The 25,206-nt window shown below is 44.1% G+C and overlaps 1 protein-coding gene and 1 pseudogene across 2 annotated transcripts in view; both read left to right on the top strand.

Annotated features, from left to right (window-relative positions):
• The window catches only part of PGAP1 (post-GPI attachment to proteins inositol deacylase 1), a 1,100,814-nt gene that overhangs the window by 99,708 nt on the left and 975,900 nt on the right, over positions 1-25,206 (top strand). For both annotated transcript variants that reach the window (XM_073647815.1, XM_073647814.1), the window contains exon 4: positions 10,684-10,855. In XM_073647815.1, the coding sequence (XP_073503916.1) occupies positions 10,684-10,855 (172 nt within the window). The remainder of the gene's footprint in view (positions 1-10,683; positions 10,856-25,206) is intronic.
• LOC141162715 (pericentriolar material 1 protein-like) lies at positions 107-10,322 on the top strand (annotated as a pseudogene).

Here is a 25,206-nt window from a genome sequence, read left to right as displayed (position 1 = left end):
TAGAGGTGCTAAGGATAAAAGGGAAGATAGAATTGAAGCCCCTGTTGAAGATCCTAAAAGCGCGGCTTAATTCTTTACCGCAGCAGTGTCACAGAAGACCAAGAAGATGACGGCGATTTTGAGGAGAAATTTCACATTTAAAAAAGTCAAACAGAAACTGAGACAACTACAGGATCCCATTGCCTTGTATAGTGATGATACAAAGTCTGAAGCAACTGCTGAGAAGCAAACCAGTGAAGCCTGTCTCTTAACTAAGGAGGCAAAAAATGCAAAAAGCTGCAACCAAATAACTATCCCAATGCTTCCCAGGCACAAACAGTTCTTGCCTTAAAAAAACAAGCAATAGAAAAATTCTAAGAAAGTAAGATTCAACAGCAGCAGCAAGAACTGAAACGTTTAGGCTATGTACCCACAAAGCAGATTTTAACCCCTTTAAAACCCAAGGTGGCTTGCACGTTAATGACCAGGCCAATTTTTACAATTCTGACCACTGTCACTTTAGGAGGTGAATTTTTATGCCCTTAAATCAGAGAGATATGTCACACAAAATAGTTAATAAATAACATTTCCCACATGTCTACTTTACATCAGCACAATTTTGTAACCAAATTATTTTTTTATTAGGGAGCTATAAGGGTTAAAAGTTGATCAGCGATTTCTCATTTTTCCAACAAAAATTTACAAAACCATTTTTTTTAGGGACCGCATCACATTTGAAGTCACTTTGAGGGGTCTTTATGACAGAAAATAACCAAAAGTGACATCATTCTAAAAACTGCACCCCTCAAGGTGCTCAAAACCACTTTCAAGAAGTTTATTAACCCTTCAGGTGCTTCACAGGAATATTTTGGAATGTGGAAGAAAAAAATGAACATTTTAACTTTTTTCACAAAATTATTACTTTAGACCCAATTTTTGGGTAACAGGAAAAAATGGACCGCTAAATTTGTTGTGCAATTTCCCCTGAGCACACAAATACCCCATATGTGGGGAAAAAACACTGTTTGAGCGCATGGCAGGGTTTGGAAGGGAAGGAGCGCCATTTGACGTTTTGAATGTAAAATTTGCTTGAATAATTAGCGGACGCCATGTTGCGTTTGGGGAGCCCCTGATGTGCCTAAACAGTGGAAACCCCCCACAAGTGACACCATTTTGGAAACTATACCCCTCAGGGAACGTATCTAGATGTGTGGTGAGCACCTTGAACACCCCAGGTGCTTCACAGAAGTTTAGAACATTGAGCCGTAAATTTAAAATGTTAATATTTTTGCATAAAAAATGTTTTTCAGCATCCAATTTTGCATTTTCATGAGGGTTACAGGAAAAATTGCACCATGCAATTTGTTGTGCAGTTCTTCCTGAGCACGCCGATACCCCATATGTGGGGGAAAACTACTGTTTGGGCGCACGGCAGGGCTCGGAAGGGAAGGAGGGCAATTTGACTTTTTGAATGTAAAATTTGTTTGAATAATTAGCGGACGCCATGTTGCATTTGGGGAGCCCCTGATGTGCCTAAACAGTGGAAACCCCCCACAAGTGACACCATTTTGGAAACTAGACCCCTCAGGGAACTTATCTAGATGTGTGGTGAGCACCTTGAACCCCCAGGTGCTTTATAGAAGTTTTATAACATGGAGCCGTAAAAATAAAAAAATCTAACTTTTTCCACAAAAATTATGTTTTAGCCCCAATTTTTTTATTTTCATTTTCACAAGGGTGAGAGGAGAAAATGGCCCCCAAAACTGTTGTGCTTGCAATTTCTCCTGAGTACGCCAATACCCCAGATGTGGGGAAAATATAGTGTTTGGGCACACGGCAGAGTTCAGAAGGGAAGGTGTACTGTGTGAGTTTTTGAATGCAAAATTGTCTGGAATTGAGAGCGGACGCCATGTCTCGTTTGGAGAGCCCCTGATGTGCCTAAATAGTGGAAACCCCCCACAAGTGACCCTATTTTGGAAACTACACCCCTCAAGGATTTTATCAAGGGGTATAGTGAACATTTTGAACCCAGAGGTACGGCACAGAATTTGATAACTTATTCAATATGATGACCTAATGTTATCATTAGTCTTGAGCGCAAGTGCTCACTACTTGAGTTTGCATCGGGTACTCGGGTATGCACCATGTACCAGGCGTGCTTGAGTGACATGCTCGGGTCCCCGCCCACATGTTTCACGGTTATTAGACACCCCCAAAAAAACATGTTGGGATCGCTCGTGCATGGCAGGCAATCCCCGTGAGGTTTTTTTTGGCCGTAGAGCATATGGGGCGGAGACTCGAGCATGTCACTTGAGCACCCGCGATACTCAGTGTATACCCGAGCACCCGATGCAAACTCAAGTAGCGAGCACTTGCGCTCAACACTAGTCGCCATATCGTGGTTGTTTTTTTTTTACTTTTGAAAAAAATCCCAACCCTAACCCCATCCCTAACGCCAATTTTTTACTCCGTTCCTCGTGGAAGTGATTAGACAACTTTATTCTTCAGGTCAGTGCAATTACAGCGACACCAGAATCTTATTGGGTTTTTATGGTTGACAGCTGTCACACACTAAAAGGCGCATTTTTTGTAAAATGTAGTTTTTGTATCGCTATATTTTGAGAGCTATAATTTTTCCTTATTTTGGCTGACAGAGTCATGTGACGGCTTATTTTTCGCGCGATGAGTTAACGTTTTTATTGGTACCATTTTCAGGCACGTGACATTTTTTGATCGCTTTCTATTCCCATTTTTGGGAGGCAGAATAAACAAAAAACAGCAATTCCGGAATTGTTTTTATGTTTTTTTTTTTTTATGCTGTTCAGCATGTGGTAAAATTGATAAGGTAGATTTATTTTTCAGGTCAGTACGTTTACAGCTGTACCACATTTATATAGTTTTTTTTTATGTTTACGCGCTTTTACACAATAAAAGCTATTTTATAGAAAAATATTTTTTTGCATCGCTTTATTCTGAGAGCTATAACTTTTTTATTTTTCGGCTGATGGAGCTGTATGGCGGCTTGTTTTTTGCGGGACAAGATGAAGTTTTCAGCGGTACCAGTTTTATATTCGTGTTTTTGATCGCGTGTTATTTTCTGTTTGGCGGTCTGATAAAGCATTGTTTTTTGCTTCGTTTTTTATTTTTTATTTTTTTTTACTGTGTTCACTAAACTAGTTAACTAGTGGGACAGTTTTATAGGTCAGGTCGTTCCGGACGCGGCGATACTAAATGTGTACTTTTATTGGCTTTTTTTTTTTTCATAATAATATTTATTGATGGGTACATTATATTTTTATTTTGGGTGGATTATTATTTATTTATTTTTTTAACCCCTTAAGGACCCTGTTTTTTTCAGTTTTTGCATTTTAGTTTTTTGCTACCCTTGTTCCCAGAGCCATAGCGTTTTTACTTTTTGGTCAATATGGCCATGTGGGGGCTTATTTTTTGCGGGACGAGTTGTACTTTTGAACGACATCGTGTACGGGAAAAAAATTCCAATTGTGGTGAAATTGCAAAAAAAGTGCAATACCACAGATGTTTTTTTTTTTTACCACGTTCACTGAATGCTAAAATTGACCTGCCATTCTTATTCTCCAGGTGATTACGAGTTCGTAGATGCCAAACGTGTATAGGTTGTTTACGTCATTTAGTTTAGCTGATGGTCATGCGACCATCACCTGACCGCTGATGTCAGCGGTCGTGTGACCATCAGCTGACTTAATGACGTCACCGCAGGTCCTGCCAGTACATCGTGGGACGCTGAGGAGAGAGGATCGCCGCCGCCGGGAGAAGACTGGAGAGGGGAGTATACAGGTTTCTTTTATTTTTAAACTTTATTCCTTTTTATCACCGCTTGGTAGCCAGGATGAAGAGGAGTTGTACGCTCCTCTTCATTCTGGGTACCACACGCACCGCGATTGCGCCGCGAATTCGCGACCATTGAATTTAATTGAAACCCAGCAAATCCACATATATCTGCGGGTTTGCTGCGTTTAAATGTTCCTCAATGGCCGCGAATTTGCGGCATAATCGCGGTAGAAATGGTCATGCTGCCCATCAGCTGACTAAATGACATCACTGCAGGTACTCCAGTACACCGCGGGACGCTGAGGAGAGAGGAGGCCGCCTGGAGCAGACCGGGGGCCGCCGGAGAGGTGTGTGAATATTTTTTTTTACATTTTTTACTTTATAATTCTTTTTTTACCTTGCGGTTACTATGGTACCCGGGTTGGAGGAGAGTCTCTTCTCCAGACCCGGGTACCATCCGTGCATTGAACCGCATAACATCCGCATATATACATGCGGATGTTAAGCGGTTCAATGCAAGTCAATGGTGGCAAAATCGCACAGTAAATGGTTGTGCTGCAGATTTTTCCGCAATGATAATCCGCAGCGGATGCACAGCACATGCGGATTATCATTGGGAAACATGGCAGACATCTTAACAAGCGATTTTAATACCACCATGGAAACGCATTAAATCCGCATCTTGGGCACACATCCTTACGAAAAGATAAAAAAAAAAATTATTGAAATTAAGGAAAAAAATCAATCTTTTCATAAAGCGTGTCCCGACCTTCAGTTGTCTACTTAAAGGGAACATCAATGCGAAAACTAACAGCAGTGTCAATACCACAGGTTATTGAAGTTAATCCTGCAGTCATGCCAAACATGCCAGATCCTGAAATTCATTTTCTGTAGACAATAGTGTGGTCAGAGGTTCGCAGACATAAAATTTTAAGGGAAGATTTGAGACACAGAAAATGCTTGAGTCATTGATGGCTGAACATCAGAGAAGACAAAGAATCTCAAACTGCTTTTGTGTGGATCTACACCGTAAGACCATGATGACGAAGCATGCATATAGAGTTACTAGAAGAGAATATGTTTATGTAAATGTAAATCAGGCAGGAGAGTAGAAGTAGGAAGACTGTCATTTTCTTGGAATGTGTTTTCATGCTCATGATATCTCCTGATTGCAATGAATTGGTGTGCTTTTAGTGGGAAAGCAATAAACTTAGATGGAAAAAGTAGCGTTCATATTCAGTTGATGGCAATTGCCGTTCCTCTCCAAAGACTAGACAACGGCAGAATATTAGCATGAGGCTTCAAGAAAACATTCAGTGGGTCTCCTGAGCTTTCCTAGGTGGAAATCTGCATTGGCAGATAAACCAGCTGAAGAAACAACAGGAGTTCAGCACAAAAATATGCTAGACTTCAATGCGAGACTAGCAGCCACTTTCCTACCTTTTGCAAAGTTTGTTAACAAATCCATACACTGTGATGCCAAATAGCATTGGAACTCAAGTCTCTTTGATAATGTACCATCTGAATCAGTGTTGCACTCACTTTAAAGCACCACGCCAGCGGCTTTTTTTTTTTCATTGCTTGAATGGCGCTTAAAATGTAAGCCCCATACCCCCGTTCGTTAACTCACTTTCCAGCGGCTACACCTTTTACTGATTATGCTCCTGTCCCGCGGCGCCAATATGTGCCCGTAACTTCTGACTGGCCTTAAGTCAGAAGTTATGTCACAAGGACTCAATGCAAATCTGAGAGCCAGACCGAGGCTCTCATAAAGATGCATTGAAAATGACCTCCAGCGCACTGCATGAAACACTGTAGCTGTCTGCAGGTCACTTTTCACCAGAGACTGACTGGAGTGACGCTGGAAAAGTTGTGGGCGGTGGCAGGTGACTGTGAAAAAGGGATATCACATTTAAAGCACCACCAAGCGGTCCTGACTCACGGCTACTGAGACTTGACCGTGTGGAAGACAGGGTGGTGGTGGCTAAGTGATTGAAAGCATGATCTGCTATCCAACCAACAACCTTTCGACACTGCTCTGGGTTCAATAGTGTTGTGATGCGGTCCCCTAGGAATTGGGACAGGAAGGTTGGACGAGAAGATGTGGGTGTTTGTTGTGGCAAAATTTTAGCTTGCCCACAGCGTCTGCCTCTGCATGCACCATCACCATCAGGTCCAGTTCCCCGTCCCTTGCCATGCGCCTTGGCCATTTTAAATGGAGGACAATATCTTCCACGCTCACAACGGCTGAATTTGGAGCGAAGTTGTTAACTGTGTGATGGAGAAACCACAGTTTTAAATACCTGGCCTGTAGGTAACTATTTTGAACAGCAAACCGGTGTTGAAGAGTTTGCTGACACAATGAAAAAAACCTAGAATCGAGGCCAGAAATGGCAGTATTTTCAGCGCAATTATATGTGATCCATGTGATGGAGAAACCACAGTTTTTAATACCTGGCCTGTAGGTAACTATTTTGAACAGCAAACCAGTGTCAAAAATTTTGCTGACACACTGAAATTTTTTTTTAATGGAGGCCAAAAATGGCAGTATTTTCAGCACAATTGTGTGTGATCCGTGTGACCTACAAACCACAGTTTTAAATAGCTGGATTTTTAGCGTTGTAATATGGAAAGGACCTGGCTGTATTCTGCAGTGCCAACAAGCAAATGACGCAGAAAAACGGTGTTCTCTGGATTGCTTTTTAAGCAAATAATGAGGATTAAGATCCAAAAAAAATTATTCCTGAGACCTGGGCCTTTGTTTAGAAATGTCTAAGAGCAGCAGAAGGCAGAACTGGAATGGAGCCTCTTGTGCTATATGCACTGCAGTCTGCTATATACACTGCCTGCCTGATCTCTCTGCAGATTGATTAGTCCTCAGAAGGACTGTTTGTTGAGATGTATTTGTGTAATATACTTCTCCCTACACTACCTAATACACAAGGAAATCTCTCCCTACACTGATTGCGGAGTAGGCATTACAGTGCGTTGCAGGCAATCCCTTGCATGTTGATTGGCGCTCTAAAGAGTGCCAAACATGCAGAGAGGGGACCCGAGCATCTTGCCAAGTACTAGGCGAGCTCCGAGCATCTCGAGTACTGAGATGCTCGGGCGAGTACCGAGTACTTGCAAGTATGCTCACTCATCACTAATAACTTAGACTATCGCCCTTGCATGCGAGTCGAAAGGAAAGGACCCACCTATTGCCATAAGAGCTCAGTCCACTAGGGCAATTTCTGCATCCTGGGCTGATAAAGCAGGATCATCAGTAGATCAGATCTGCCAAGCAGCATCTTGGTCTAATATATCTACCTTTAGTAAACACTATAAGATGTACTATCCTGCCAAAAGCTAGCTTATTGTCGTAAGCAGTAGTCCCGCCCTAATAACTGTTTGATTTGGTATTACTCCTGTCATGATGGACAAACTGGTAAAATAGGAATTATTCCTTCATGTTAATTACATTTCCAGGAGTCCATCATGACAGCACAGTTATATCCCCTCCCCTGCTCTTCATACTAATGTGAATGTAACATTTGTGTAAGTTTAATAAAAATAGAGTTGCATCCATCCTGGTGTGGTGATCGGTACAAAGAGTGAGGTGGGGGGAGGGCTTTTAACCTCCCATGTGTTTCCTGTCCCTAGAGGACACGATGGACTCCTGGGAACGTAATTAACGGAAGGAATAATTCCTATATTTTTGCGATGTGCTCAGAAGGGGTTAACTAGTGAGACCATTTTATAGATTGGGTTTTTCCGGGCGCGGTGAAAACAAATGCGTACTTTTTTTGTTTATATATAAATATACGTATTTATTGGTTTAATATTTTGTTTTTTTTTTCATTTTGTAATTTTTTTTTATTTTTTTTTTATAGGTTTAAAACATTTCACTTTTTTTTTTTTTTTTTTTTTTTTTTTTTTTTTTATATACTTTGTCCTTGTATGGGACTTCAATTTTTATTTTTCTTATCACTGTTCATGTATTGCATTGCATGAGACCTGACAGTTATGAGCTGTCAGATCGCCTGTTAGACTCGGATCTGGCTGAGTCTAGCAGCCCACCTTACATGTCAGACCTGGAGGTGATCATGTGACCTCTGGCTGCCATTATCAACATCTCATCACGGGGGTCGTCGGAGAGGTAAGTGGATGACCCCTTCCAGGGTCGTACATAAGAATGATAGGGCCCCATAGCAGAAGTTCTAATCCCCCCCCCCCCCCAAAAAAAAAATAATAATAATAATTGTTAGGGTCATAGAAGAGCATTTCTCATAACTTTTCAGTCTTTACATACTTGTAGTAATTTTACTCCTGCTGAAGTCTCATATTCCTCTTTCATTGCCCCCATGAAGTATTATGCAAACAAAAGTGCCCTCCAAACAGCACAGCATGATACCCCCAAGGTGAATTCCTCCACATACAATCTAATGGCCCGCACTAGCCCTTCAAATAGTAGGAGGCTCCCACACAGTATGAAGGACCCCACACAAATCTTTACACTGTATAATTGCTTGCATACAGTATAATGGACCCCCAGATATTATAATGGCCCAACATAGCTTTCCATATGCACCCCCCCCTTAATCCTCCATATAGTATAATGCACTCCCCATGGTCCTCCATAGAATATAATGTACCCACCCATGATCCGCCCTACCGTATAATGCACCCCCATGGGCCTCCAGACAGTATAATGTGCCCACCATGATTCTTCATGCATTATATGCACCCCCAAGGTCCTCCATGAAGTATAATGCACCCCTCATACTGTATTATGGCCATCGGCCATTGATTTAAAAAAAAATAAATACAAAACTCACCTCTCCTGGTTCCAGCTGATGCTCCGGACCCCTCAGCATGCAGTGTGAAGAGCTAGACATCTCAGAGCAGCGTGCGCCCTGTAATGACGTCATACGTCGAGGAAGAATGATGGGAGTGGAAACATCGTCTGATGTCCCCCCCCCCCCTCCCCATCCATCATCTATGCTCGCATTGGGTCCCCCCCTCCGGCTTTCAGCGCAAGCAATGATGACGGACGAAGCGTCAGAAGATGTTTCCATTTCCATTATTCTGTGCTGGCACGCAGCCGGGCAGTGCGGGTGCAAACGGGTGGAGGCGGGGCCCAATGTGGTGAGGCCCCCCCAGCTCATGGGTCCCATAGCAGTGGCGTGGCTTGCCGCCATTGGTGGTACACCACTTGCATATATGCATTCACCTTATATACACACAGGCATTCACATATATGCGCACACACACATTACACATGGACTTTCCCTCTCTGCAGATGATTCCACATGATGCATTTCTCTCTGGTTCAGCCTCCCATCTCCCAGGGCTCCACTGCAGAGCTTTCTTGCAAATTGCAGGGCTGAAGGCAGGAGGGGGAGAGCGAAGCAGTACAATACAGAGCAGGGGAGGCAGGGAGAGCAGGGGCCATGCAGTGACCTGCCCCTCTGCTGGAGCCTCCTCTCCTGCACTTACAAAGCAGACACTGAGGCATTGTCTGCCCGCCAGACATAGTGCAGCCAGAGGTGAAGAGGTGGGTCCTCCGGGCTCCGAATCCTCTGGGGGTTCTGAACGAGCCTGGTTGTTTTCAACTGTATCTGCATCCTGAGGATTGGAGGGGTACGATGCTGTGTCACATCGGGCCCCGTTGTCTCACGGGCCCCATAGCAGCTGTCTGGGCTGCTGCTATGGATGGTACGCCCCTGACCCCCTCTCACGATCTCCTAAGTGCCGCGATCACTACTGATTACTGGATCCAATCAGGTCCCGATGATGTCACCTGTCAGCGTCATCGCTCTGAACCGGAATCTCAGCGCTTGCAAGTTTCCACAATCAGTGATGGTTTGGGGAGCCATATCATCTGCTGGTGTAGGTCCACTGTGTTTTATCAAGACCAAAGTCAGCGCAGCCGTCTTCCAGGAAATTTTAGAGCACTTCATGCTTCCCTCTGCCGACAAGCTTTTTGGAGATGGAAATTTCATTCTCCAGCAGGACTTGGCACCTGTCCACACTGCCAAAAGTACCAATACCTGGTTTAAAAACAACAGCATCACGGTGCTTGATTGACCAGCAACTCGCCTGACCTTAACCCCATAGAGAATCTATGGGGTATTGTCAAGAGGAAGATGAGACACCAGACCCAACAATACTGTACATAAGCAGTGCACCAGATAAAGCCTCTCTCCAAAGGCCGACCCCGAAGCACGAGCATCTCATGATGTCAGAAATGAAAATAAAGACTATAAAAAAAACACTGGACGGATTTCATCAACAAAGGTATCATTTTACTCAGTGTAAGGGCGTCCACCTGACAGAGTATTTGGTTTACTAAGCACAATCCTGCTGACAGGTGCACTTTTAACATGAAACTTGTCAGAAAAGGTTTGTGTGGTTATTAAGGGGCATTGTCCTTTAAGCATTTATTGTAAAACTAGTAACTGAATAATTGTAGTGGACAATATCTTTAAGTTTTTTATTTTATTCTGTTTTCTTCAGTTTTTAGCATCGCAAGTTATGTCAATCATTGATCACATGATTCCTCATAGAATTACAAGTTGTATAATCAAAAAAGCATCCAAAAACACAATAAAAAATTGCAAGACCGATTACCTTATGCATTACGGGAAAAAAATTCTGTGGGTGAAAATTTGCTGCTTTTTGTTTATATAGAAAACAGCATTTTATGCAAACAAATAGCAGAAAATGCCAGTAAAGTAAAAAAAAAAGTCATCTGAAAAAAATGCATGGTGTGTGTAGTCTCTCATTTCTGCTCAGCCTTTCAAATGTATTGTTGTTCATATTTTATTATGTGTAATCTCATGTTTGTTTTACACCTGACCTGCAACAGTTATTTACTTTTTTCTTTCTTTCTTTTTTTTTTAAATGTAGAACCAAGAATTTCCCCCGCAAAGTGTTATTCTTCTTGGACATTCAATGGGTGGCCTTATTGCAAGAGCATTATTTACACTAAAGAAATTTAAGCCTCAAATGATAAACGTCATTATAACACAAGCTACACCTCATGTTATGCCAGTGTTGCCTATAGATTATTATCTAACTGGTAAGTTTAACCTTCAATAAAGATTGCTGGTTTGGGCAAGCCACATATGCTTATGTGATTTCATTGTACCACATACATTGTTTTACACCAGGGGTGCACAACCTGTTCTAGTCTAAGGGTCACATTGTCATGCTGAACCAGTCCAGTGGCTGTACTAAAATAAATGCATATTGAAGGTGTATTCCATAAATGTCTGATATGTGCAAATTCTACTTGTAGGACCCTTATCTCCACCAATCAGAACACTTATGGTATGTTCAGAGTTTTTTGACGAGGACTTAGAAATTGCTTCTGCTCTTAAATCCACGTCAAAACACATGTGAAATACTCGTTAAACAAGTTTCTAACAGATTATAATGGGAAAAGCTTGTATAGTGCACACAGTGCTGTATTTTTCACGTTATTTTGAACATTTCTTAGTAAAACCAATAGGAAGTTTATTCAGTGTAGTTAAAACAAATTATTCATGTGGATTTTGCAGTAAAATCAACATAAAATACTGAGTACTCTAAAGAACAGGCGGTCATGCATGCACGCACCTCTTTACAATAGGTTTTATTGTTTTTTTTTTTTTTGCTTACTGCCTAATGTTCCACAACTCCCATAAACTACAGTGGAGTGATCCACAGATATGGCCAACTGTCTAATTCATACTGTTTTCTGAAGGGCAAAACTGGCATCCAGAGATGTCTCCACAGCGCACTATTAGTACTAGCCAGCCTGCTCTTTTGTGTGTGTAGCTGATCACCTAGCGTTAACATGAAAGACTACCTTTTTTGTCCATATGGTTGGTGGAGGGGTAAAGGGGGGCCACACAGAACGGCATCGCATGATGCATGAGGCCCCCAGGCCACAGGTTGTGCACCCCTGTTTAGCTTAAACTCTTGCTGATTTCTTAAGTAACCTTCCTGGGCCCTGATTATCTGTCAACCTGTCAAACAGCTGGGAGGGAGAAATAAATATAAAAGTGATGGTTTACACCTCCCCAACATACTTTGCAATATTTATGGTAGTGGTAAGTAGAGATGAGCGTTGTTCGACTCGAACTGTTCGCCAATCTCAAATTCGAGCTGTTTTGGGCGGTGTTCGAGCCGTTCGGCGAACACGAACGATTTGAGAAAAAATTTGCCTGTTCGAGGTTATGTTCGATAACTGTTCGTGCACCAAAATCATAACTGGATTTTGTCAGTAATGATGAAAATTAATGTTAATACGCAGTTTGAGTGTACAGCGGGGTGGGGGGAGGGGCAGGGGATGGATCTCTGCAGGAATAATGAAGATCTCCATTTTTTTTTCTCTTTCCCGCATTTACAGTGGGGAGGTGCAATCTGTCAGCCTATCAGCAGCGCACACACGGAGCGAAGTGCTTTTTTTCACACAAGCAAGGGCATGTGTCATTGGCAGTGTATGTCACATGTCCTTGCCCTATAAGACCAAGCCATTTTCCCCGTCGCCACCATTTTCTCACTGCTGCAGCTGCATGTTAGACGGCACCGCTGTTGCTGTGTGCGCTATGCCTTGTTAATTTCAAGCCAATTTTCGCACAAATCTACAGATAGCTTGGGAGTAGGGAATAGTTGTGATTGCAGTCCTTTTAAGGACTAGGTTACAGCATTTCCTATGACTTTTATCAGGCAGGTCTGTGCTCTTAAATAGATAGGTTGTGGGAGTAAAGACTAATTGTAATTGGAGTCCTTTTCAGGACTAGGTTACATCAGTTCCTATCAGTTTTTGCCAGGCAGGTCTGTGCCAGTGCTGTGCAAGTTTTTTTCACAGCATTTGGCTAAATCTAGCAAAGCTAATCCTTTTTGGCCTATTGCAGAGTGTGTTAGTCAGTGGAGTAGCCTATCTGTGTTGCAAGATATACCACCTGTGTATAGAATACCAATTTTTTTACTGCACCTAGTGAAGTAAAATCTTTTGGGCATAGCATCATTCTATTAGTCCATCTATACAGACCTCCATCAGGTTGCAAACTGAATATAATTTTTTTCTGCATCTAGCTCTGAAAAAATATTTGGCCTTCTAGCAGTGTGTGGGACTTTCTCTATTAGTCCACCTATACTGACCTCCATCAGGTTGCAAATTCAAAATAATTTTTTGTCTGCATCGAGCTCTGAAAAAATATTTGGCCTTCTAGCAGTGTGTGGGACTTTCTCTATTAGTCCATCTATACTGACCTCCATCAGGTTGCAAATTGAATATAATTTTTTTCTGCATCTAACCCAGCCAATAGTTTTGGCCTAATACCACAGTTTGGCCACTCGGCTCTGCTCGGTTCCCATCCATTGTTTTTTTGTGCAAACAACTCCAGAGTTGTGAATTAGTTAACCACCAAAATGAGTGGAAAAAGGCCTGCTGCTGGTGGAAAGGGGAATAGGCGTGTTGGGAAGGGGAAAAAAGGTTGTGTCCGTGGGGTAGGTGTTAAAGCAACAGTAACATCTGCAGAAGAAAGACCATCTTCCAGCCAAACTAAAATGTCTACTTCTTTTAGCGGACAATGTGATAAGATCCCTTTCTTACGGCCACGCCAATCGCTACAAATTCCAGATGAGGCACAAAAACAGAAGGTGCTTCAACGGATATCAAGTGCTCCTTTAAGTGGGCTCTCCTCCACATCAACTTCAACATCACAAATACTCCAGTCCTCAAAGGTGTCACCCCAATCGCACTTGCTTCCTCACAGCTCCCAAATCTCCAGCTGCCCATCTGAGTATGAGGTAGAACAGATGGTTGAGTCTGCAGAGCTGTTTACTCATACTATAGCCTGGGAATCAGAGGTCGACTCCAGCTCTTCTGTGAATCCAGACGAGGAAATGATCTGCACTGATGCCCAGAATCTTTGAGTCGGATCCAGGACCAGACGCAGAAGGTTCTGACCATAATGTAGACCCTCATTCCCAAACTGTAACTCCTGTTGGTGGAGACAATGAGGAAGACGATGATGAGACTCAAATACCTGATTGGAGCGACAACTTTAGTTTTTTGTCAGGGCAGGAACAGGTTGGCTCTGAGGACGACGGGTGTGATAACGCACAGGGTGATGATGATGAGGTTGGAGATCCCACTTACTGTCAACCCACAGTCAGCCAAGAGATGAGGTCAGCAGAGGAGGTGGAGGAAGATGCTAGTGACGACGAGGTCAGGTTGCGCCTTCCTGGACAGAGACGTAGTACTGGAAGCACGTCAACAACTGCATCCTCAAACACAACTCTGCCTCTCACCACAAGTCGTGGTGGCTCTTCAGGTCGCATGGGTGCTAAGCCTTGCATAGCCTGGGCATTTTTTCAGATCGATAAAGATGACCCAACTCGTATTATCTGTAACATTTGTCAGCAAAAGCTAAGTAGAGGCCAAAAAATACATAGTTTGAGTACTTCATGCATGGACATGAAGCATAAGTTGCAGTGGGAAGCTCAGTGTGCTACAATGCGGCCTAGCCGGCCGGGCCAACCACCGTCTGCCATATCTTGTGCATCCGCGGCCTCTTCATCCTCTGTGACTGGGGGGACAGCAGTCACACCTGTTTTGGGGCGCAGACCTGCCACCTCTTTACCCGCAACAGCCAGCGTGATTGGCAGGTCATCATTTTCTTTGGAGGTGGTAACACCAGCTGGTGTTGAGCGCTGTCCGACATCGATAGCACCACCTTTGGATCAAGGCAACCTAACATGTCCGCCTGCATCTTCCTCACAGACCGGCAGTTTGCCGGGGACACCCTTATCAACCCCGTTTAAGCACAATAGCCAGCCCTCGGTCCCTCAGATGTGGACAAGTAAAAGACCATTTCCTCCTAGCCATGAGAAAGCTAATAGGTTGAATTTCACCATCTGCAAGCTCTTGGCTACAGAAATGCTGCCTTTCCGCCTGGTGGACACAGAGGATTTTCGAGACCTTATGTCCGTCGCAGTGCCCCAGTACCAGATGCCCAGTCGGCACTACTTCTCAAAGAAAGGTGTGCCTGCGCTCCACCAGCATGTCGCACACAACATCACCGCTTCTTTGAGAAACTCTGTGTGTGACAGGGTGCATTTCACCACAGACACTTGGACGAGTAGGCATGGACAGGGGCGTTACATGTCGCTGACTGGGCACTGGGTAACTATGGTGACAGCAGGACAAGGGGCTGCTGTCCAAGTCTTGCCGTCCCCACGAGTTGTGCGTCAATCCTCTTTATGTCAAAGTTCCTCCACTGCTTCTGCCTCCTCAACCTCCTCTCGGTCTTCCACCTGCACCCAAAGTCTGTCTGGTCATGCCACAAGCTTTCTAACTGCGCAGAAGGGATCCTTCACACCTCCTTACTATGCTGGCAGTAGGGCTCAACGTCATCAGGCGGTTTTTACTTTGAAATGTCTGGGAAATGTGAGTCACACAGCTGAGGAGTTGTGGTCAGCTCTGGAGAACCAATTTCATGAATGGTTGTCTCCACTGGACCTGAAACCAGGGAAGGCCGTGTGCGACAATGCTGCAAACCTGGGTGCTGCCCTTCGCCGGGGCAATGTCACACACGTGCCTTGTATGGCTCACGTGTTGAACCTGGTTGTCCAGCAATTTTTAGCCCACTATCCCAGACTAGATGGCCTTCTGCAGAGGGCACGGTCGCTGTGTGCTCACTTCCGCCGTTCGCATCCCGCAGCTCAGCGACTTACATCTCTACAGAAGTCGTTGGGCCTGCCACTTCACTGGCTAAAATGCGATGTGCCTACCCGGTGGAATTCAACTCTGCACATGTTGCAGCGACTGTGGCAGCACCGACAAGCCCTGGTGCAATACGTTCTGACGTATAGCCTGGGCCAACGAGATCCAGACGTGGGGCAAATCACGCTGGAGGAGTGGTCTCAGATCAGGGACCTATGCACCCTTCTGCACAGTTTTGAAATGGCGACGAAGATGTTTAGTGCTGACGATGCCATTATCAGCATGACTATTCCGGTGATTTACATGCTGGAGCACATGTTAAACAGAATTCGGAGTCAGGTGGTGGCACAAGAGGAGGTGGAGGAAGTAGAGGAGGAGGAGTTGTATGCGGAAGGGCTAACATCTGCAAGGTCCAGACGGTCGGCAGCACCAAGGCGGCAGGCATGTGAGGGTGGGGGAGATGGTTTTACCAGGGCGCATGGTAGCAGCCAAACTAGTGAGGAAGGTGCAGGAGCCCAGGAAGAAGTGGAGGACGAACTGATGGAAGACTCATCAGATGAGGGAGACCTTGATCACATTTCTGTTGTGCGAGGTTGGGGGGAGAGGACAGAGGAAGGAAGCATGATTGTTACCTCGCCACCAACACAACAGTGACTTGGTGCTCCTGGATGCGCAACACACATGAGTGCCTTCTTGCTGCACTACCTGCAACATGACCCTCGAATTGTGAGAATTAGAAATAATCCTGACTACTGGGTTGCCACACTGTTAGATCCCCGGTACAAAAGTAAATTTGCAGAAATTATTCCTGCCATAGAAAGGGATGCACGCATGCAGGAGTATCAGCAGAGACTGTTGCAGAATCTTACATGTGCTTTTCCACAAAACACCAGTGGTGCACGTAGTGAATCTCACAGTTCCAACTTGCCAACCGTGGGACCGTCAAGTGTTCAGCACTCAAACCGTAACAGAACCACAGTATCTGCTGGTAACATCAATTTTGCGCAATCATTTCACCACTTTTTTAGCCCATCCTTTGCAAGGCCACAGGAGACAAGAAGTCTGACACATAGTCAACGCCTAGAGACGATGGTACAGGAGTATCTCCAAGTAAACATTGAAGCCATGACTGTGTCACTGGACCCTTGCTCTTTTTGGGCTTCCAATCTGGATAAATGGCCGGAGCTAGCCACTTACGCCTTGGAGATCTTGTCATGCCCCGCAGCCAGCGTTCTGTCTGAACGTGTGTTCAGCGCTGCTGGTGGTGTGCTGACAGATAAGCGCACGCGGCTCTCCACTGATAATGTAGACAGACTCACATTCATAAAGATGAACAAATCATGGATCCGAAACGACTTTTCTTACCCCTGTGTCATCCTGGGGAGAGTAAAAGATGGATGATTGGTTAAAATCACCCTACCAACCGTTTTAAGCTTTCAAATTACTAATCATGTTTATCTGTATCTTGGCTGGAAAATAATTTGGGCTTTGTAGCAGTGTGCAGCACTGATTCTATTAGGCCATCTATAATAAGCTCCACCAGATTTAAAATGACTAATCATGTTTATCTGTATCTTGGCTGGAAAATAATTTGGGCTTTGTAGCAGTGTGCAGCACTGATCCTATTAGGCCATCTATACTAAGCTCCACCAGATTTAAAATTAATAATAATAATTTTTAGCTGCATCTAGCCCGGAAAATAATTTTGGGGCTCCGAGATGCGCAAGACACATAAGTGCCTTCTTGCTGCACTACCTGCAACATGACCCTCATATTGTCAGAATTCGAAGTAATCATGACTACTGGGTTGCCACACTCTTAGATCCGCCAAACTTTTCGATCAACCTTTTCATTTTAATACCAAAAAAATGGTCATTTTTGAAATTATAAGCATTAGCAGGTTATTAGAAACTGAAATCAAACAGTTTTCAACTCAAAACTTTATTCTAGGTGATGTTACATTTTCACATAGGACCCCTTGTTCGAAAGGAGCTTCTGAACTCTCTCGTCCATTGAATTTGTCAGGTTTTGGATGGTTTCTGCTTCAGTTGTTCTGCATGAGGACAGAATACCCTCCCAGAGCTGTTGCTTAGATGTGAACTGCCTCCCGCCATCATAGACACTCCTTTTGATGATGCTCCAGAGGTTCTGAATGGGGTAGAGGTCAGGGGAGCATGGGGGTCACACCATAAGTTTGTCCCCTTTTATGCCCATATCAGCCAGAGATGCAGATGTTTTATGTGCAGCATGAGATGGTGCATTATCATGCAAAAAAATGATCTTGCTGTGAAATACACGGTTCTTCTTCTTGAACCATGGCAGGAAGTGCTGTTTGAGAAAATCCACATATATTATGGAGTTCATCTTTAGCGCCTTCAGGGATCCTAAAGGGGCCGACAATCTCTCTCCCCATGATTCCAGCCCAAAACATTACTCCACCTCCTCCTTGTTGGCGCTGTAGCCGTGTTTGCGTGGGGTGTCCATCAACCAGCCATCCTCCACTCCATCCATCTGGACCATCGAGCGCTGCACGGCTCTCATCCGTGAACAAAACAGCTTTGAAATCAGTCTTCATGTAATGTTTAGCCCACTGGAGCCGTTTCTGCTTGTGTGAAGTGGATAGAGGAGGTCGACAGGATGGCGTATGCACAGCTGCAAACCTCTGAAGGACCCTGCATCTTGTTGTTCGGGGGACGTTGGAGGCACCAGCAGCTTCAAAAACTTGTCTGCTGCTATGACGAGGCTTTTTTGCCGCTGCTCTTTTAACCTGACGTAATTGCTTGTAGGAAAGAGTCCTCAATTTGCCCTTATCAGCACGCACACGTGTGTACTGTGAATCAGCTACATACTTCTTGATTGCCAAGACACTTCATCCTGATCATCGCACAATGTTGATTGTAGTCATGCCTTGACCTAAACACTCCACAATTTGTTGCTTCTCAGCAGCCGACACATCCTTTTTCTTTCCCATTTTGGCAGAAAATGTAGGCTGCTTAATAATGTGAGACAGCCTTCTTAAGTAGTCTTGCCTTTCATTGGACACACCTGCCAAACTAATTAGCACAGGTGTCTGTAATTGCTTACAGTGATATAAAGAGCCCTGACACACATCACCATCAATGAGTTTAACTGACAAACAAACAAATTCTTCCCTTATCACTCCTAAACACTTTTTGCATAATAATTTGGAACACAGTGTACATGTGCTTTTCCACAAAACACCAGTGGTTCACGTAGTGAATCTTACAGTTCTAACTTGCCAACCGTTGTCTGTATGGAGTTGTTCAATAAAGGGCCCAAAATTAAGATAACATAGATGGGAGAGGTCTCTATGAATAGGAATTCCTAAGTATTTGATACCCTGTGAGGGCCAGGCAAAGGGAAAGTTGGACTGGATGGAATCCTATATGGATTTGGGGAGGGAGACATCGAGGGCCTCAGACTTCGCTGCATTGATTTTAAAATTTGACCATGTAACAGTGATCTATTTCAGCCATAACAGCATGGATGGATATATGTGATTGAGTGATATATACTAGGACATCATCAGCAATTAGATGGCACTTGTACTCGGTGCCTCCCACCTCAATCCACCTAATATTGGGGTTATGGCGAATTGATGAGAGCAGGTGCTCCGTCACTAAGATGTATAAGAGAGGGGACAGAGAACATCCCTGCCTTGTCCCATTGGTGATTGTGAAAGGTGATGAAAATGTTCTGACGCGCCCCCTGGGCCTTGGGACACCCGGAGCCGGACCCTTTTTGGTGGATGCTGGTGGTTGTAGTCTCCGTGGCGGCGACCCGGTTCCGTGGCTCAGGGCGGTCAAACCAGTGGCGGAACTATTTATGTGGTTTTGATGTTTAAATGTCCGACTACGCCACCCGTGGATTGCGGTCAGAGTGAACCGCCGCTCCAGGGCAGACCGCTGAGGCTGGTGTTGTGGGTGCAGCAGAGCGTAGCATAACTCCCCACGGGAGGAGTATAGCCTCAGGGCAGTGTATGCGGAGGATGGGGGTGATGGTGCAGGGCAGCAGCAGTAACGACACGGAGTCAGTGATGCAGTCCAGGGCCTTTACTCACAGTTCTTATTATCCAGACCACGTCTGCAGGTAACTGCTGCCCACGTCGTACTGTGCTCACCAGGTGAGGGGCTCAGACAACTCCCAGATAACTTTGGAGCGCTTCACAGGACCCCCTTTGTGTGTCCTTTGTCTGGCCTTTCTTACCAACCCTTCTGTCCGGCTGCCTCGGGCCTCCTCTTGGTAAACTTGGCGCCAGTTTCCCTGACCCTATGTGGTGCCTTCCTAGCGGGTGTAGCGAGGGGCTGCGCCACATAAAATGTCACAGCCTCCGGTTTCTAGCTGAGGGTCGTTTCCTGCCTCCACTAGTTTCGGGGACCGGTCTCCCCCTTTGGCCTGACCCCTCCACGCAGGTGGATTCGGGCGTGCGGTGGCGACTCGCCCGTCCGCACCCCTGGGATCCCTTCATTCCTCGTTCCTGGAGCCTTCTCCGCTCCTCTTCCTTCCTTCTCCCTCTTCCAGGCCTGGGCCTCTGTTACTAGGCCCGCCTCCGGAGCAGAGCTCATGCAGAGCCCCTGCTCCCTGCCACTTCTGCTCAGACTTCTCTGCACTGAACTAAGATGGTGCCCACCTTTTATACTCCCTTCTCAATGCACCCAGGAACTGCTTCCTCCCTGCTCCTGCACTACAGGGTTCCCCTTCCTCAGTGTTCCCTCCCCCCACTCCAGCCAGGGACAGGGACTGTCGTGCCCATCTCAGGGGCATATTGGTCGCCCTGCCCCACGGCAATGTGGTGTAATGCATGCAGGTGTCGGGTCCTGATCCACACTCCATCCTTACCGGAGAGTGAGATATCACACCTCTTGGTGAGGTGCAATACCTCTGTAGCAACCGAGCCCTCAGGGTAATACAGTTCCATTTATCTTCAGCCTAGGTGATGTATTGCGATACAGGGCCGTGATTTTGGCTATAAAAGGGTCCCCTAGACCCCTACCCCAAGCTTTTTAAGAGAATCATATATGGCGTGCCAGGAGACTCTATGGAATGCTTTCTCAGCATCCAACGAGAGTATCTAATTACAAATTTTTAACTGCATCTAGCCCAGGAAATACTTTGTGCCTAGTAGCAGTGTCTGCTAGTCAGCGGATTATCTCGGCTGTTAAGCAAGCTACACCACCTGTAGTTTGGACACTTAATTTTTTCAAGGGAAATGCTTCGGGACCACGGGATACTCGGTGAAGAGCATCAGGAGGCACCCCAAGGCATAGGGGCTGGGACTGGCAGTAGGATGCCTTGCGGTGGACAGCCGAGCTCCATCCTTATAAAAGCTTTTTAACTGCAGCAGCTTTAGTGGACGCTACTGGAGCTGGAATTACGCGGCTGCTGGCATGAGACTTGCCCTCCAATAGATCCTTGTAAATGGATTTAAAGTGTATTCATTCAAATTAGAGAGACCATTTAAATTAAAAAGCTTAGAGCTGCCTCCACCACAGGGGGGCTCGCTCGACCCACCAGCGGACAGGCACCAGTATTGACCAGCCCCCCTCTCCCGTCAGGGTTCACCGCGGATCTGGCACAAACCCGGCGACACGGAGGTGGCACGGGCAGGAGCGGACTGAACGTGTCGGCTTCTCACTTTTTGGATTTTAGAAGGGCATGACATGCCTATATCTGTGTCTCCCCCTCCTTTTACTCCTCCACCTCTTTTCTTTTCGCATGACTATATGTACTTGTCACTTTTCCATGTGTTAGTTGTGTCTGCTGAGCAGTTTGTCAGCTTTTGGACACCTTTGAAGGTGTTTTCTATGTGTTTCTATGTGTTTTTGTTTGCCTGCCATTGGTTTTAACGGTGTTCGAAGGTGTTCGACGAACAGTTCGACGAACAGTTCGGCGAACACACGGGTGTTCGACGAACCGAACCGAACTCTAACACTACGGGGGTGGCTCAACACTAGTGGTAAGTAGCTGGAAGCCGTGTTACCTCTGGTCCCCTGCTTCCCTCTTAGGCCTCATTCTGAGGTATGTGAATCACATATGTGTTCTATCTGTAATATTCACACTAAAGGGCTTCTCCAAGAATGAGATAAAATGTTGTCCCTGTTATAATTCAAACTGCAACCTGTCCTAGTATTGGGGCTGCAGACTGAAGATATACAGATCCTGAGACCTGGGTTTCAACTCACAAGGGCTGTAGCTACTCACAACAACTTTAACCACTTCATGACGGGGCCATTTTTTGTTTTTGAGTTTGTTTTTTGCTTCCCTTATTCCCAGAACCATAACTTTTCTATTTTTCTATTAATATGGCCATGTGAGGGCTTATTTTTTCTTAGTTGTTCTTTTGGACGACACCATTTGTTTTACTATATCTATAAGCATTTAGAGAACTAAAGCAAGTAGGTAGTGATGAGGCATTAAATAAATACAGAAAATTAAATAAATTCTGTAAAAACCAAATCAAGGCAGCAAAGATTGAGACAGAGAGACTCATTGCCAGAGAAAGTAAAAATAATCCCAAAATATTCTTTAACTACATAAATAGTAAAAAACTAAAAAATGATAGTGTTGGCCCCCTTAAAAATAGTCTGGGTGAAATGGTGGATGAGGAAAAAGCCAATATGCTAAATTATTTTTTTTCAACTGTATTTACACAAGAAAATTGCATGACCGAAAACATGATTAGTGATAACAAAAATTCTCCATTAAATGTCACTTGCTCAACCCAGCAGGAAGTATGGCGGCATCTAAAAATCTCTAAAGTTGACAAATCCCTGAGCCCGGATGGGATACACCCGCGAGTACTGCAGGAATTAAGTAACGTCATAGATAGACCATTATTTTTAATCTTTAAAGACTCCATAATAACAGGGTCTGTACCACAGGACTGGCGTATAGCAAATGTGGTGCCAATATTCAAAAAGGGAACAATAACCGAACTTGGAAATTATAGGCCAGTAAGCTTAACCTCTACTGTGGGTAAAATCCTGGAGGGTTTCCTAAGAGATGCTATACTAGAGTATCTGAAGAAGAATAACCTCATGACCCAATATCAACATGGGTTTACGAGGGACCGTTCTTGTCAAACTAATCTGATCAGCTTTTATGAGGAGGCAAGTTCCGGTCTGGACCAAGGAAATGCAGTGGATGTTGTGTATATGGACTTTTCAAAAGCTTTTGATACGGTTCCACACACAAGGTTGATACATATATTTTCCCCTATCCCCATTGTTCTCATTTTATGTAAGTGGGTTAAGAACTGGCTCAGTGATAGGAAACAAAGGGTGGTTATTATTGGAACACACTCAGACTGGGTCTCAGTTAACAGTGGGGTACCACAGGGGTCAGTATTGGGCCCCCTTCTTTTTAACATATTTATTAATGATCTTGTAGGGGGCATACAGAGTAATATTTCGATATTTGCAGATGACACTAAACTCTGCAGGGTAATCAATACAGAGGAGGACAATTTTATATTGCAGGAGGATCTATGTAAAATAGAAGCTTGGGCTGATAAATGGCAAATGAGCTTTAATAGGGATAAATGTATGGTAATGCACTAGGACAGAGGAAATAAAATGTATAATTATATGCTTAATTGTAAAACACTGGGCAAAACTGTCACTGAAAAAGACCTGGGTGTATTGGTGGACGACAAGCTCACGTTTAGTGGCCAGTGTCAGGCTGCTGCTGCAAAGGCAAATAAAATAATGGGATGCATTAAAAGAGGCATAGATGCTCATGAGGAGAACATAATTTTACCTCTATACAAGTCATTAGTGCGACCACACTTAGAATACTGTGTACAGTTTTTGTCTCCGGTGCATAAGAAAGACATAGCTGAACTAGAGCTGGTGCAGAGAAGAGCGACCAAGGTTATTAGAGGACTGGGTGGGTTTGCAATACCAAGACAGGTTATTACACTTGGGGTTATTTATTTGTAAAAATGAAGGCTTAGGGGTGATCTTATTACTATGTACAAGTATATGAGGGGACAGTACAAAGACCTTTCTACTGATCTTTTTACTCTGAGGCCAGAGACGGGGACAAGGGGACAACTTCTGCGTCTGGAGGAAAGAAGGTTTAATCATAATCACAGACGGGGATTCTTTACTGTATGAGCAGTGAGACTATGGAACTCTCTGCCGCATGATGTTGTAATGAGTGATTCACTACTAAAATTTAAGAAGGGCATGGATGCCTTTCTTGAAAAGTATAATAGTACAGGTTATATATACTAGATTCCTTGATAGGGCGTTGATCCAGGGAACTAGTCTGATTTCCTTCCTGACTCCACATACAGCAATTTTTTTACTCAATGTGGAGCTTAGTATTTGCCACATGTTTTTTTTTTTGCCTTCCTCTGGATCAACGTTAGGCTATGCGTTGAACTAGATGGACATAGTTTTTAAGGCTGAAGGAAGACTATGTTACTATGTTGTACTGGAAAATGAGGAAAAAAATTACAAGTGTGGTAAAATGACAAAAAAAATAGCAATTCCAGTTTGTTTGTTTTTTTACCACGTTAACTAAATGCTAAAACTGACCCGCCATTGATTCTCCAGGTCATTATGAGTTTGTAGATACCAAAAATGTATAGGTTCTTTTTTTTATTTAAGTGGTGAAAAGAAATTCAAAATTTGTTTAAAAAAAAAAAAAAAAAAAAAAAATGGCGCCATTTTCTGACACTCGTAGCGTCTCCATTTTTCAAGATCTGGGGACGGGTGAGGGCTTATTTTTTGCATGCTGAGCTGACGTTTTTATTGATACCATTTTGGGATAGATATGATGTTTTGATCGCCCGTTAGTGCATTTATTGCAATGTAGTGGCGACCAAAAAAACGTAATTATGGCGTTTTTAATTTTTTTTTTATTACACCATTTAGTGATCGGATTAATTCTTTTTACACATTGATAGATCGGGCGATTCTGAACGTGGCGATATCATATATGTGTCTGATTTTTTTTTTTCATTGTTTTATTTTGAATGGGGCGAAAGGGGGGTGATTTAAACTTTTTTATATTTTTTTTGTAATATTTTTAAAAACATTTTTTTTTTATATGCTTCAATAGTCTTCATGGGAGACTTGAAGCTGCAATTGTCTGATTGCCTGTGCTACGCCCAAGCGATCATCAGATCGCCTGTTTGTAGCAGAATTGTTCACTTGCTATGAGCCCTGATCGCTGGGCTGCGCACATAGCAATCTGGCAATGACAACTGCAGGGCTCTCCTGCAGAACCCGGGTTGTAATGTCATGTCAATCAGTGACGTGCTTCCGGTGAGCGCGAGTTAAATGCCGTTGTTAGAGATTGACAGCCGCATTTAACTAGATAACAGCCATGGATGGATCGCGATTCCACCCACGGCTGTTAGGGGCTCATCTCAGCAGTACTGATCAGCTATGTGACCAGAAAGGTGCGGGCTCAGCGCTGAAGCCCGCACCAAAGGGAGGGAGCCGATGTGTGTCGTACTATTACACGTCGGAAAAGGGTTAAATTCTACGGTACTATTTAAATATCCTTGTTTTTTTGTGTTTGCAAAATAATCACGGAGACGAGTCCATTTTTTTTTTTTTGTTTTAATCTGATTCATGGATCAAAATGATCTACAGAAGCTTTTGGGTCCAATAGTATCTATGTGCAGTTTGTGTGCTGTCTGTGATTAACTTTGTAATGAATAGGAGAAGCTTTGCAGT

Source organism: Phyllobates terribilis, unplaced genomic scaffold (genome assembly GCF_046119375.1).
Source record: "Phyllobates terribilis strain yellow unplaced genomic scaffold, ASM4611937v1 Scaffold_9__5_contigs__length_417890890, whole genome shotgun sequence".
Classification (NCBI taxonomy): Eukaryota; Metazoa; Chordata; class Amphibia; order Anura; family Dendrobatidae; genus Phyllobates; species Phyllobates terribilis.
This window is presented reverse-complemented; position numbering and strand designations above follow the sequence as displayed.